Source organism: Ochotona princeps, chromosome 22 (genome assembly GCF_030435755.1).
Source record: "Ochotona princeps isolate mOchPri1 chromosome 22, mOchPri1.hap1, whole genome shotgun sequence".
In the NCBI taxonomy this organism is placed as follows: domain Eukaryota; kingdom Metazoa; phylum Chordata; class Mammalia; order Lagomorpha; family Ochotonidae; genus Ochotona; species Ochotona princeps.
The window spans coordinates 18,374,916-18,389,114 of NC_080853.1; the positions used below are offsets into that span (position 1 = coordinate 18,374,916).

Below are 14,199 nucleotides of genomic sequence, written 5' to 3' on the forward strand. Positions count from 1 at the left end.
GCGTGAATGGGAGTTCACCTGAGGTGCACACCAAGTTGGCTGACCTGGAATCCCGCAGTATGAGGGAGTAGGGCGCAGGGGACCTGAGAGCCCCAGTGGTGTGGTGCAGCAGGAGTACTGAAACCGAGGGCTCGTAGGCATTGAAGGGGAAAGTTGAGGCCTGGGCTTCCTGAGACACAGTAAAGCTCTGATTGTTGCATGGTGTTGAGGCTGTGGTCCTGAGGCCAGAGACCTGGGCGGGATGGCATTCCTGGGTGGGCTCTCTGACTCCATGGCGGCCACCCCCCCCCCCCCCCCCCGAGAGAAACATGGAGTGGTTTGCATGCTGCAGCCAGGACACTGGCTTTGTAAATGGGGGAAGCCAAGGCCCGGGGAAGGGCTTGCGGAGGGCGGGGGTCTCGGCTCCTAGCGAGGGGGCGTGGCTGGAGGCGTGGCCCGCGGCGGCGCCAATGCGCTGCTGCCGGCCGCCCTGCGAGGTGCTGGCGGCCAGTGCCGGCAGAGCCAGAGCGCAGCCCAGCCGGAGGCGAGCGGCTGGCGACACCATGGCGTGCGCAGGGCTGCTCACCGTGTGCCTGCTGCGGCCGCCCACCGCCCGGGCCCCACGAACGCCCGCGGCAGACGCTGGGCCCGCTGGACACGCTCTCTTCCAGGACGTGAGTGGGGTTGGGGCTGGCTCGAGGGATCTCTGGGTCTCTTGTCTTCCCTTGCCAGTCTCTGGCTCCCTGCTTGTTTGTCTGTTTCTCCCAGTACCTTGAGGCCTTGCCCCTGTTCCCCCATCCTCCAGGTCTGTTCTCTTGTGGTCCTTCAGACTGTGTTACCTGGCCCCTCTTCTGTTCGTCCTTGTCACTGTATCTGCAGCCCCTAACCCCAACCCGTCCCGTGTTGGGGCGGGCGCAGCCTCCCCATACAGTCCTGTGTAAGTGCCAGGATGCAGGAGGAGGTCTTACCCTGACCCCGAGAGTCCTACAGCTGTAGGAGTGGCCTGATCCCCCTGGGCAGCAGTGTGGAGCAGCCTGGCTGGCCTTCAGCCACACTCCTCACCCCCAGGCTGAGTCCCTCTCACCGCTGCCTGTCCTCACTCCAGTGGAGAGAAGCAGTACTCCTGTCCCCTCCTCATTGCCCCCGTGACTCAGCATCTTGGCCGCAGCCCTCCTGACTGGCAGGGACCTGACTGTCCCCCATCCCAGATTGGAAAACTGAGGCCTGAAGGACTCTGTCCCTGATCATACATGCACACAGGGACATCACAGGGTGTGGCCTGTCAGTTGCATCTTACCACCCCTGCCCGCAACAGCAACAGCTTCCCTGGGTGACCAAGCCACACTGGGCTACTATGTGACCCTGAGCCAGGGACAGAGCTGCTGTGAGCAGGCCGGGGCTTGGGCTCCGTCCTGCGCTTCACTGACCCCACACACAGGCATCAGGAGGGCCTCTTGTCCAGGCTTCTTGTGCTGCCAGCTGGTTTCCCCTCTGCTGGGCTACATTGGGGGACCTGGAGTCTCTGATCCTGAGACCTGTTTTGATTCTACTGTTTGTAGGGGTTTTCTCTGTTTCATCAATGAAATCCACCCCTCGCTCCCTGCTGGAACACCTGTACACGCCCTGTGCATTGCTGCTTTCCTGCCAGGATACTAGTAAAGGGTTAACCTCAGGCTGCTCCCTCACCCCCCACACTTTGCTAGTGGACAAGCTAAGGCATGGCAAAGACAGGACTGGTTTCTGCCTGTATGGCAGTCTTCAGAAAGCACAAGGAAACAGCCCAGAGAGGGCAGTGACTGGCAGAGACCATGGCCACACAGCAGAGCCAGGGGTTCAAGTCTGGGATAGCTGCCCAGGCTCCTTGGGCCGCATATTGGCCATCTCCCCAACCTTTCTCAAGCTGGGACCTAGCCAAGGTCCAATACATCAGACGGAAGTTGGGTCAGACTCTATGGGATGTAGGTGCGCAGGGAACCAGCCTGGAGCACCCCTTCTGCTCCTCCACTCCCCCTACCCTGTGGGGCCAGGCCCTGCAGGGGCAGTGAGCAAGTGATGCTACCTGCTGGGTGCTCTTCCTGTGTGACCCTAGCAGGCACAGCTCCTGCAGGGCTGAGCTGAGCAGGGAGCCTGGCTTAGACTGGGCAGAGGGGCGTGGGGTGGGGACCCCACTCACAGCTCACCGACTGCCCATTTGTTCTCCAGGTGTTCCGCAGAGCAGACAAGAATGGTGAGTGTGGCTCCCCCTGGGTTCCTCAGTTGGGTAGGGTGAGGGTCTCAGGGAGACCCTGGGGGAGGCTTGTAGGGGCATAGTTGAGGATGGAGACAAGCTCTGAGAGGATCTGAAGCCAGAGAAGTGATCTGCAGCTTCTCCGGAGGAGATGCCGCCTTAGCCAGCATGGCAGGAAGTGGGCAAGTGTGGTTTGGCTGCAGCTGGAGGCCTGTGGAGGTAATGCTCACCCAGTGCCTGGCACAGGGACTGGTACTCCCAGTAGATGACCTCCTGTTGTCCTAACAACCACCAGCGAGGTGGGAATCCCTTATCTGAGCAGAGGATTGGAGGGACCTTAACCTGGTGGGCCTGGAACCCACCTCTGTGTGATGCAGGGTTCTAGACTCCCTGTGTGAGGGGTTGGAAAATGGAGACAAAGCCTTGTTGGGGGCTTGACTCAGATTTCAAAGGGCTCTGTCAGCTTCCACCTGACCTGCATCCAGGCCCAGAGAAGGCCTGAAGTTAGCCAAGCCTTGGGCAGGGTTGCAGCTGGGTCCTGGGTGGCCTCAGAGCCAGGTCAGGGGGCCCCCTTGAACCACAGGTACTGCAGCAGGTGATGGGGTGTGGCCTGTGGTACCCTGCTGGCCCATGGAAGCCTGCATCTGCTGCTGTTTGTGGACTTTGGTCCCTCTTGTGCTGCAGCCTCCTCCAGGCAGGGCCCTGACCTCACTCCCCTGGAGTGTCTTCAGGCTGAGCAAGACCAGTGTCCCACACACTGGGGAAGACTCAGGCTGCATGTGGATCCCGCACTAGCACACCTAGAGACCAGGTGTCCTATGTCCTTGGTCATCCCCTGCCAGTACTCTGCCTCTGCTCTACAGCCTCCTGGCCAGCCAGGCAAATCCAACAGGCCCCGATGACGATTCCCCCTGCCTTCCCGGGGCTTCTCTGTGGAAGGTCCTGGGTCTGGAGCGAGGCTGTCTGCTGTCCTGTTCTTCCTTTGGCACGCCTTTCTTACATGCCTACCCAGAGCCATACACGAAGTACCCTGTCCCTTGGCTTCTTGTAGGTGGGCCCAGGATCTGTGGGAGCTGTAGACCATTTGTCCCCAGACTATCCTAGCCCCTACTCAGAGTCCCATCCCCACTCTGGGGGCTGGGCCCCACGGGCAGGGGTGCAGTCAGGCTCATGGAGACTGACTGCTCCATGTCCCACCCTTGCCGCAGACGATGGGAAGCTCTCGTTTGAGGAATTCCAGAATTACTTTGCCGATGGTGTCCTCAGCCCAGGGGAGCTGTGGGAATTGTTCAGTGGCATTGATGGGTGTCCCAATGAGTGAGTATGAGAGAGGGGACTGGGCTGGGGGGAGCGGGGTGGATCCAAGACCAAGTCCTCACCCTGCTGTGTCCCTTGCTGCCTCAGTTCTTTCTAGTCAGGGAGAGAGATGCCAGGGCTCCGTGCCAGTATTGCCCATGTTTCTCCCCCTCCCCCGCTCCATTCTTGCCCACTACACTGCCTCCAGCTGGGACCCCAAAATAGTCAGGCTTGAGTCACCACCCAGTGGCTCAGCACCCTTCCTCCCCTTCCTGCAGGCACCAAAGGATGCCTGGGGACAGCTGGGCCCTGCCTGCTCCCCGCCAGGGCTGCAGGTGCACAGGCGTGCACACACCTCCCTGTGGCACCCCCACATCTACATGGCTCAGCACGAGCTGCGCCCCCTCCTGGGCTTTCTCATTTGGACACACGTGCAGGCACAGCTGGGCCTGTTTCGCTTCCCCCGTTCTTGGGAGAAATTCCAGGCCCGGGCCGGCATTCAAGGCTCCTGAGAGTTGGACTGAAGCCTTTGAAGTGCTCCCCTTCCCTTACCGACCAGGCTTCCCCAGGTTTATCCCTCAGGACCCAGCCGAGGCTGCTCCTGCTCCGAGAACCCCTCTTTGACCTCCCACAACTTCTGGCTGGCCTTTCGCAGCTCTGAACACTGTTCCCTGATCCAAGTACACATCTGTCTCCCTTGGCCTGAGACCTGTTTGGAGGCCCAGAGTCAGTCTGTCCTCAGCATTTGCTGGGGCAAAGTCTGACCAGCTCAGCCTGGGATGGAAGAGATGTCACATCCTTGTTGGCCTAGTGGGGAGCTAATGGGGGCTGGGATTGGCCCAAGGCCAGGGTCTGAAGGGCGCCTTCTTTTTGTTCTTGCAGCAACCTGGAAACAGAGAAACTGTGTGGTGAGTAGGCCCATGGCAGCTCTTGTGCCTAGGGGCCCGGGCAGCAGGGAGATGTCCTGATAGAACAGCCTGGACTCCCCAGTGACTGAGCCATCCCTGGCAGCCACACTCCAGGTTGGGCAGATGGATGGGGGGGGATGGATCTGGGAGACCCTTGAGCAACTCCTCTGCCTGCAGACTACTTCTCGGGACATCTGGGAGTCTACCAGCCTGTGCTGGCCGCACTGGAGGCGCTGAACCGCGCAGTGCTCACTGCCATGGACACCACCAAGCTGGTGAGTGGAAGGACCTGTGGCTAGAGGTGGAGTGAGGCAGGGGTGTGTGCTGTGCCACAAGTATCCCTCTGTGTGGCTCAGGGCTGTGGAGCTAGAAGCCTGCGTTCAGATCCTGGCCCTGGCATCTTAGGGCTGTGTCTGTCATGTTTCTGGCCTCAGTGTTCTTGTCTGTGAACCAGCGATCAGCCACCACACACTGGGTTCAGCCAGGCGATTCAGGCCTCAGCTGAGCCAGGGTGAAGGCAAGGGCCTTTGTGGGCAGTTGTCTGCTGTGTTCCCAGCAACCCCAGCCTGGTGGGGTTGGACAGACTGCAGTGTTTACACGTGTCCAACAGGTGGTGCCCACACAAGTGTGCTGAGCCCATCCCACTAATCCATGAAGGGCAAGCTCAGGCTCTGTAGGTGGAATGGCCTGAGTGGGCAGCTAGGGGCAGGGCTGCGTGCAGGCTAGGCATAGTCCACTTTCATAGGTTTGCTCCTAGGGCGGGCCTGGCAGGGGCTGGGTGTCCAGGTGGTGAGGGGTGTGTGCGCTGAGGAGGGGACTTCCATATCTGTGAGGTGGATGCAAGTGGGAGGGCATGGCCTTGTTGCCATGGAAATGGAGTCCTGGGATTCGTGGCTGGACAGAAGTGGGCACTGGAGTCAACCTGCAAGTCTGTGGGAGGGTGCCTGTCACCACAGGACGACCTTGGCACTCTGAACACTGCCATTCTTTATTCTCTGGAGTGTCAAGCCTCTGAGGAGCTGTAGCATGGCTGGCCCAGCATCCATGATGCCCCTTCTTGGGAGAACGCCTATACACAGTTCCACTCAGTTGAACACCTCATGCACCAGTCCAGGGCCGTACTCCTGGTACATGGCCTGGGTCATCCAGCGGCGTTGGAAGGAGTGCAAGGAGGCCACCATGGAGCCACCTGTCCACACGGCTGTGCCACGTCCAGGCCTGGCCACCAGGCGGGGCCTCAAGGCACCGTAGCCATGTCGCCGGCACTGCGCCTCCAGCTCCAAGTCCAGGCGCTCAGCAAAGCCAGGGAATAGCGTGGAGCCACCAGCCAGTACCACTGTGTCAGCCAGCTGTGTCCGCAGTGTGGCCGGCAGCTTTTGCAGGGCCCGGAAGGCCAGTGTGGGCAGGCCTGGCTCAGTCTGGCCCAGCAGACTTGGCTGGAAGATGGGTTCTGGGCAGCGGAAGCGTTCGCTGCCCAGGCTGAGGGCGCACCCATCGCCCATGCAGAAACTGGCTGGGAAGTGGCGGCTAGGGTCGCGGAGATCTGCCTCGAAGTCCAGCGACACGTAGCAGCAGTGCTTCTTGAACTGCGTGACGGCCTTGCGGGACAGTGCCTGCGGTCGCAGGTCGGGGCACGCTGACAGCAGCATGTTCCGTAGATAGCGGGACAAGGTGCTGCCGGCCACGTCCAGCCGGAAAGTGGCCTCTTGCCACGAGTGGCCTGCATAGATGGGTGTGGCATTGCACACACCCGCTCCTGCCTCCACAGCCAGCCCGCTCAGCACGCCTGCGGAGCAGAGGGCCAGCCGCGCCGTGCTAGCCACGTGGCACGCAGGGACTGCCAGGGTCTCGAACAGCAGCTCGGCCACCTTCTCCCGGCCTGCAGGTGGTGCGGACGGCGAGTCGCTCACCAGCATGGGCCACTGCTCCGGGCACACGTGCAGGCCGCCCACCAGCAGGCGCTCCCACAGCCCCTCCAGCGCCTCCCAGTCCACGATCACGCCGTGCTTGATGGGGTGTGCGCGCGCCACGCCACCTGCCAGCTCGCAGCCCGGCGCTCCGGGTCTTACGGGCCGGTCCCAGCTGGGTACCAGGCTGGAACTCTTGAGCACGACGCGCGGCTGGCTCTCGCCCGCGAAGCCCGCCTTGGCAAAGCCTGAGCCATGGTCCACCACTACTGCGATGTGCCCAGGGGAGGGCGGCCGGCGGGCCCGGCGGCTCCGAGACGATGCAGCCATCTTTGGGGTTCAGCTGGGCGCTCCCTCAGGGCCCCCGTCCAACTTTCACCTCTTGGCTCTGCCTTCCGAGTCCCTCCTCTTGGTACCCGAATGGCTGTCTGTCAGCCCAAGCTTGCTTCCCCTCCTGAGCTGGGGGCCCGCTTCTGGCCCCCGCTGTCAGTCTTGACTCCAGCCAGGCTACCACAGCTTGTGGCTGCCTCTGGGTTCTAACTCCTGGCTCAGGGCCAGAGTTGGCCACGTGCCTCCGCCCCCTGAGCCGCAGCTTGTGGAACACTGGAAGCTGGAGCTAAATCCATTTAGATGCTGAGAAGTCACCCAGAAAGCCAGAGCTGCGGGAATGGAAGGGCCATTTGGACTTGGTGGAAGGAATTCCGGGTTATGCAGTTGAGGGAAGTAATGAGAACTTGGACTGGACCCATTGTGACCTCAGCTCTCTGCTCCTCCTCCCACGGAAGCCCTGGATCCATCCTTTCGTGGGCAGGTGATTTTGACATCCAAGGGCCTGGCTGAGCTGGACCCATTCCTGCTTCTAACCCTGGCAGTGCTGGGGAGAGCTCAAACTGGGGGCACCTCCCAGGACCCTGTGGGGCCAGCCCCCAGAGCTCCCCCTCCAGGGGCTGGTGCAAGTGTGCCTGTGTAGCCAGGTTGTGGCTTTGGTCTGAAGCTGGCTTGCTGTGCCACCCAGGCAAGGCCTTGCCTTTCTCCCTGTCATGACCTGCCCGGGAGAGACCTGCAGACACGTTGTTATCTTAGGGCCATTTTAGTCACTCTTTAAAGAGTCAGGTGGCTGTAAACTGAAATATGGATTTTATTGCAGGGCTCGTTATTTAATGGATGCTGTGGCAAAGATAAAAGCAGATTTCTGGAACTAGGTTTGACCTAGCAAGAATGCCAGGATGTGCACTGCCTTGGCAGTGTGCGTGTTTAACATTTTTTTAAAGTGTATTTGAGAATTTTATTTTTATTGGAAAGGCAGATTTACAGAGGAGAGACAGAGAAAGAATTTATGTATTTGAAAGGCTGAGTTAGAGGGGAGGAGAGACAGATAAACTTGCATCTATTGGTTTACTCTCCAAATGGCTGCAAAGGCCAGGTCTGGGCCAGGCTAAAGCTGGGAGCTTCTTTCTGTTTGCTGCATGGGTCCAGAGGCCAAAGCACTTGAGCCATCCTGTCACCTTCCCAGACAATAAGCAGCAAGTTGAATGGGAAGTGGAGAAGCAGGACATGAACTGGTGCCCATGTAAGATGCCAATGCTGCAGGCTGAAGATTAGCATGGTATACCACAACACATGGCCATTTGCGTTGCGTTTTTCACTGTAACTCCTCAATTACAGTGCCAGGGAAGGAGAGGCTGAGAGGGGCTGAGTTGGGCCAATTGCTTGTGGCCCCGTGGAGGCAGGAGTTGTGACTGTCACTGGATGCTGGGGGAGAGTCAGCCCTCACTGAGCTGGCCAGTTCTGCCCACCCAGGGCATTGGATGGGAAGAGGTGCTACCCTTGAGGGCCTTGGGAAGTTGGTCACCCTGCCTGTGGCCATGGAGCTGGGTGTGGCTGGCCTCTCAGGAGAGTCTTTGGGACCACAAGAGGCAGTGTGATCAGAGTTACCAAGAGGGGTTAGAGTGAGCAGGCCCACTTCCCTTGGACATGCAGACCTGGGGACTGGGTGGGGTGAGGAGTGTGCCAGGAGGGGCACAGCCACCCTTCCCAGCAGCCCTTGTCTTTTCGCGGCTGTTGAGTGGGATCTCAATGCCATCAAGGATAGCTTTGGGGGTGGGGTGGGGCCGTTGCTTGGGCCCCAGCTTTGCCTTACATGGATACCCCACGGACAAGCTGGCAGGCTGCAGGTTTCTCCTAGCTCTTTATTGCACCAGGGGTCTGCACCGTGGGCTCAGGGCCGCGGGCGCGGGCAGCGACGCCGCTTGCATGGCCACTCCTCACCCGGGTTGCGCTCTTTGCTCTCCTGGTTGCAGGCGGGCATGCTGGCGCCGCGCCTTGGTGTGCTGGGCCGTGCCTTGGCTCCGGGTAGGCCCCCTGTGTGGCGCCCCTGCTCCTGCTGCCGCGCGTCCAGCAACAGCAGCAGGACCAGGATCTTTTTCATCTCTCTTGCACGTGCGCCCTCACGCCGCCCTGTGCCGTCGCCGGCTCCCTGCAGCATGGACGCTGGCGCGGTAGAGCCCACCGAGCGGCCGGGTGCGTCTTCCCGGATCCGCACTCTGGGGCCAGCTGCCGCCTCCTCGGCGGTGTGGTGCCGCCTGTCCAACTGAAAAAGCAGCACGATCTTGGCCTGAAGCGGGGAAAGGGGCAGGGCATGAGGGCAGGGTCCCCTTCCCCTGGAGGAAGTATGTGTGTGGAATGTGGGCTATCCCCGCCCTGTCATTCAGGCCCAGGAGAGGTACACCCTTCCCTTCTCCACGCCAAGGACCCCCACCCAGCCTTCCTCTGGAGACGGGCCCACCCTCCAGGGCCTCCACCCATTGAAGAGAAGGGTAGCAGTACTGAGGCTAGGGGACCTCAACTCCCGGTCGGCCTGCTGTCCATCTTCCTGGAGGTGGGAAGCCTGGGGACGTTCTGGTTCCTGACCTCCTTTCTGAACTCTTGGACCCTCGTGCTTTCCCAATTCTCTAGGTGTGCCCGCTGCCCACCCCCCTAGCACTCACACCCGGTTTCTTGCTGTGGAAGTGGCAGAAGGGCTGTTTGTGCTCAGCCTTGTCCATCCCCTTGTCCTTGCAGGCCCGCTTGCTCCTCCTCTGGGAACTGTTGTTTCCCATGGCAGGACTAGTCACCACTGGGGGCCACGGCCCAGGCCTCCCCTGCCCTGGCTTCTGGCGGGGGACCCTGGGATAGCCCTGGTCTGGAGGCCATATTGTGACGTCATAGGTTGACCTCGGCAGCTGGCGCCCCCCTGTGGCAACTCTGGGCTCTGTTCACTCTACCTTTTCCCTACATGGTGTCCCAGCCACAAGGCTAGACACCATGGGATCACAGAGGCAGGACTTGTCAGGGTCTGGTATGGAGTTGAAAGGGGGGGCGGGGGTCTGTGCTCCAGGTTTTTTTTTTTTTTTTAAAGATTTATTCATTTTATTACAGCCAGATATACACAGAGGAGGAGAGACAGAGAGGAAGATCTTCCGCCGATCCGAAGCCGGGAACCTGGAACCTCTTCCGGGTCTCCCACATGGGTGCAGTGTCCCAATGCATTGGGCCGTCCTCGACTGCTTTCCCAGGCCACAAGCAGGGAGCTGGATGGGAAGTGGAGCTGCCAGGATTAGAACCGGTGCCCATGTGGGATCCTGGGGCGTTCAAGGCGAGGACTTTAGCTGCTAGGCCACGCCGCCAGGCCCTGTGCTCCAGGTTTGACCTCTGATCTCCCACTGGCTGTGTGACCTCATGCCTTGTCTTGACCTCATGACCTGGTGTGGTATGGGTACAGGTGACTGCTGGAACTTGAGAAACCATTTTAGGGACCTTAAGAGGGGATTTGTGGATGGATTTCCTGGGGACACATGCTGCTGGCTTATCCCAGCATGGAAGGGCCTTGCCTCCTTTATGCTGGTCTTCTGGTCATAAACCTGGCCCCGGAACTTGTGCCTTTTGGGCAGGAAGCCCTGTATGGATGGTTCCTGGAGACCCCGTGTGTGTGTGTGTGTGCAGGGGGGAGGTAGGGCAAGGCTGGACCACAGCTGCTAGAACTGCCCACTGGGATTCTGTGTACATCTGGCATGGTGGAGGGAGTCCCAGGACATGGATGCCTGTTGCATGTAGCAGTAGGCAGATTCCTTATTGGTGTCATGTCTGAAGGTTGCCATGGTGACAGCTCTGTGGGGGTGGAGGACTCTTGTGCCAGGCCCTGGGCTGAGTTCCGAAGAGGACTTCCTGTCTGGGGTTGCCAGCAACTCTGTGATGAGTGCTAACGTTCTTGTGTTAGATAGGGAGGCTGAGGCAGGCGGAGGTGAAGGCAATTGGGGTCTTAGAATCTTGAGAGGAACAGCCCTGGGCCGTGCCAATGGTCAGCTTCCTGGTCTTTGCTTATCTTTGGGAGGGACTGGTAATTTTTGTTGCGACTAGTACTAGTGTGCATGTGTATGTGTGCGTGTGTGCACACAGCAGCCTGTGTGACCTGTGTCTGGAGTGTCCATTACAGAGTGTCTGGTGAATATTGGTTACGTGAATGAATGAGCACGTTTGTAGGCCAAGTTTGGGCTGGCTGGTAGGACATTTACACGATGCTGTCCTAACTGGCTCTGGGATGCCCTTGCATACTGGCCTTAGCCCCCCACCCAGCCTAGCTATGCTGGGAGCTAACTGACCAGATCAGTCCTGAAGGTGGCCACCCCAATGGGGAAGAGGCCCAGTGGTCCAGAGAAGCCAGCAGGCCAATAAGCAGATGCCTCCTGTGAGTCAGCCTCCTGCCTGCAGGCCATGGCCAATCTGACAAACAAGAAGTAGCTGAGTAGGGAGGTGGCCATGCTGCCAGGCGGTCCATGCCCAGTGCCCCCTTTTCCCCCCTGCAGGAGTATGAGCGGGCCTCTAAGGTGGACCAGTTCATGACACGCTTCTTGCTGCGGGAGACTGTGAGCCAGTTGCAAGCGCTGCAGAGCTCGCTGGAGGGGGCAGCAGACACCCTGGAGGCCCAGGCCCTCAGCCTGCGGTACGTGTGGGCCTTGTCAGCCTGTGGCTGTGTGTGTCTCAAGCCCTCAAGCTTCCCCACGTGGCTGAGTCAGTGCTTTCTTGGGCAGGGAGACTGTTGGGGAGCTTGGGTGGTGGGGCTGGTGGGCTGAGCCTCCACTTCCCCAGGTCAGATGAAGACAGCAGTCCAGTGCAGAGCAGGCCGCGTGGTAACCGGCGGGCAGGGCGCCGGGCCCTGAGGATGGTCACTCGGTCACCCACCTGGTCTCCTGGCTCCAATGACACAGGTGTGTCGGAGGCAATGTGGGAGGTGTGATGTACCCGCTTTCCCAGGGCATGTCTGTCCACTGTCCTGTGTTTTGCGCTAAGGACAGGGGGCCCAGGGGGCCCATGCCTGATACCTCACTGCTGGACTCCCCAGGGCGGAGCTCCGAGGCCGAGGCACAGTGGCGACTCCAGGTTAGCCGTCTCCAGGAGCTCATCAACCAGCTTGAGATCAAGGTGAGCGCTGTGCAGGCTGCCTCGTCCCAGCCAGACGCGTGCAGGGGCTCTCAGCCTATACTCTGTGTCCCTCACAGGTCCCCCGGCTAGAACCCCTGCAGGAAGAGGACTCGGCCAAGGAGCCCGACTCGGTGAACAAGGGGAGATAGGCACTGCCTGCCTGCTTCTGACCTGGCCTCATTGCCCCTGTGGTGCCCACCTGCCCCCAGCCTGGCCTGACTGTCCCTCTGAGCCTCAGTGTTCCATCTGTGTCGCTCAGGACTAGGTCTGGGCTGGTGTGGATGGAAGCTGACACGGACATGCTGCAGGAGAGGGGGATGATGTCTGGGTCATGCCAGTCACTTTAGAGTGGGGTGAGGTGGCAGGAGCTGCACCCTAGGATGATTCCAATGGGTCCCAGGTCAGGCAGAGTGGGATGCCCCCACAGCAGCCCATGCCTGCTGACTGGGGGCCCCGGGCCTCTCTTGGCAGCATATCCTGGTGGCCCAGCGGCAGGTGCAGGTGGCTGAAGAGGCCCTGCAGGACTTCCACCGAGCCCTGGGCTGCTACATGGACTTCACAGGGGCCCAGAGCCACTGTCTGCAGTGAGTGCCTGGCCAGCTGGGGTGGGGAGCTGGGAGGGCTGCTGGGCAGCACCATGGTTCCCTGGCCTGGCCATCTCTTTGGCTCTGCAGCGTGTCTGCCCAGAAGACGCTTGACAAGGCCTCCTTCACCCTGTACGAGTTCTGGCAGGATGAAGCCTCCTGGAGAAGGTGCGAGTGAGTGAGGGCCCCATGGGGAATCTGGTCTGCCTTCTGGCTCGAATCCAGGACCCTTTGCAAAGTGGGGGCAACTGTAGTCCCACTCCTTAGGGCTAGATGAGGGGAGGTGGTAAGAACTCAGTTCAGTGTGAGGTGCCCAGAAGGCACAGATCCCTGTGCTGGGCCCCGGAGTCTCACTGTGTCCTAGGAAAACAGACACGATCCTCGTTTCTCAGCCAGGGTTCGGGAGACCCAGGGTTGGTATCAGGCAACAGGTGGGGCAGGAAGGCCTGACCCTCTGTGCCCTCCTAGGCACCAGCAGTCGCCCTGCAGCAAGGCCTTCCAGCGCATCCTCATCGACCACCTGCGGGCTCCGGACACCCTCACCACCGTGTTCTTCCCAGGTGGTTTGTGCCCCCGTGCCCACCGCAGCCCCGTACCCAGGAGGGTAATGGGCCTGAGTAGCTCCTGACACGCAACCCTTGTCCCACAGCCTCCTGGTGGATCATGAACAACAACTGAGCCTGCCCTAAGCTGAGAGCCTTGCCTGCCTCCCTGACCTGCCTGGCCAGCTGTTGGGACGGTCCTTGGGGCACTGGGCCGCTTGCTTCCCATGTCTCCAGCAGCATATTCTGTTGTCTGTAGCTTCGGTCTCAGGGTCCTCTGGCTTCCTCCGGGCTCAGGAGGCATGGATGCTGGTCGCTTCCGCCCTGCTTTGTGGTGTGACCCAGGGCAGGTCCCGTCCCACCTGGGCTGCCTGGCAGGCGTCCTGTGTTCCTCCTGCTGGCCAGGGGTCTGGCTTTTGCTTGTCCCCAGCCAGTAGCAGAGCCAGGGCTGATGCTCAGGGAACTCCCAACCCCTCATACCTCATCCCGAGGCAGGACTGGATCAGTCTGCAGTGTGGGGTAAGGACCCGGGTGTCCCCATCACCTTCCTGGGCTGCCTCCAGACTTCCAGCACCCCTCTCTGCCACAGACACCTGCCGAGGATGCTGGGTCGGACTGCATGTTGTTTGCATAGTATTTGCATGTTCTCACCCCACCCATTTTCAGGGCACTGTGAGAAGCCCCTAGGTGACCTTGCCAAGTAGCAATAATTTGGGCCCAGAACTGCCTGCTGTCCTGAGACCTCTGAACCCCAGCCCAGGACTCCAACAGAGTCAATAAAGGCAGCAGTCACCTGGCACTGCCTCCTGATTCTGGGCAGGGCCAGGCCCCAGAACCCATGTGCCTCCTCCCAGACCAGAAACCTTGCTCTCATCTCACTCTCATGGCACCACAGCGGAGGCAGTCCCTCCATTCAGGGCCCCACTATCCTACCCGAGAAGGGGGAGTGAGTGATGTGGTCTCTCCAGATCTGCCAGAGGTTGGAACCTTCTCAGGGTCCCAAAGAGTGAAGTTGAACTCTTGGGAATATTGGCCAAGTCAGGTCTACCCCCGAGTGGGCTCACCTGGGACAAAGGGGGGAGAGGTGACCTATAGGCACTGCTGAGTGCTGGGGGCCACTGTGAGCATGAGCTGGTGGTCAGCCTGGGTGTGGTGTGCTGGGTCCAGAAGATTCCAAGTGGAAGAAACCCTTAGGGGCTGAGGGAAAGAGCTTGCCCAGGCCAGGGTAAGGAAGAGGGAGTTTTGGTGAAAAAGAGGGAGGCGCCAAAAGGGCTTTCACCCTGAGATAACGGGCCAGGA

At 60.2% G+C, this 14,199-nt stretch overlaps 3 protein-coding genes across 4 annotated transcripts; 1 reads left to right on the forward strand and 2 right to left on the reverse strand.

Moving 5' to 3' along the window:
- The first annotated feature begins 469 nt into the window (after positions 1 to 469).
- Positions 470 to 13,697, forward strand: NECAB3 (N-terminal EF-hand calcium binding protein 3). Its single transcript, XM_004585730.2, has 13 exons — positions 470 to 653; positions 2,182 to 2,206; positions 3,415 to 3,523; positions 4,385 to 4,410; positions 4,588 to 4,685; positions 11,159 to 11,295; positions 11,442 to 11,560; positions 11,695 to 11,774; positions 11,852 to 11,905; positions 12,246 to 12,358; positions 12,449 to 12,526; positions 12,827 to 12,918; positions 13,008 to 13,697. The coding sequence occupies exons 1-13, from the start codon at positions 543 to 545 to the stop codon at positions 13,034 to 13,036; spliced, it is 1,071 nt and encodes a 356-aa protein (XP_004585787.2). The 5' UTR covers positions 470 to 542; the 3' UTR covers positions 13,037 to 13,697.
- Positions 5,397 to 6,869, reverse strand: ACTL10 (actin like 10). Its single transcript, XM_012927124.2, has one exon. The coding sequence runs from the start codon at positions 6,645 to 6,647 to the stop codon at positions 5,496 to 5,498; it is 1,152 nt and encodes a 383-aa protein (XP_012782578.2). The 5' UTR covers positions 6,648 to 6,869; the 3' UTR covers positions 5,397 to 5,495.
- On the reverse strand, positions 8,487 to 9,521 carry C22H20orf144 (chromosome 22 C20orf144 homolog). 2 transcript variants are annotated; one of them, XM_058679700.1, is made up of 2 exons: positions 9,305 to 9,521; positions 8,487 to 8,907 (listed from the first exon to the last, which is right to left on the reverse strand). In XM_058679700.1, the coding sequence occupies exons 1-2, from the start codon at positions 9,413 to 9,415 to the stop codon at positions 8,536 to 8,538; spliced, it is 483 nt and encodes a 160-aa protein (XP_058535683.1). In that variant the 5' UTR covers positions 9,416 to 9,521; the 3' UTR covers positions 8,487 to 8,535. The 2 variants fall into 2 exon arrangements, with proteins under 2 accessions (XP_058535683.1, XP_058535682.1); XM_058679699.1 differs by having other exon boundaries at positions 8,487 to 8,931; positions 9,305 to 9,509.
- Positions 13,698 to 14,199: the final 502 nt, after the last annotated feature.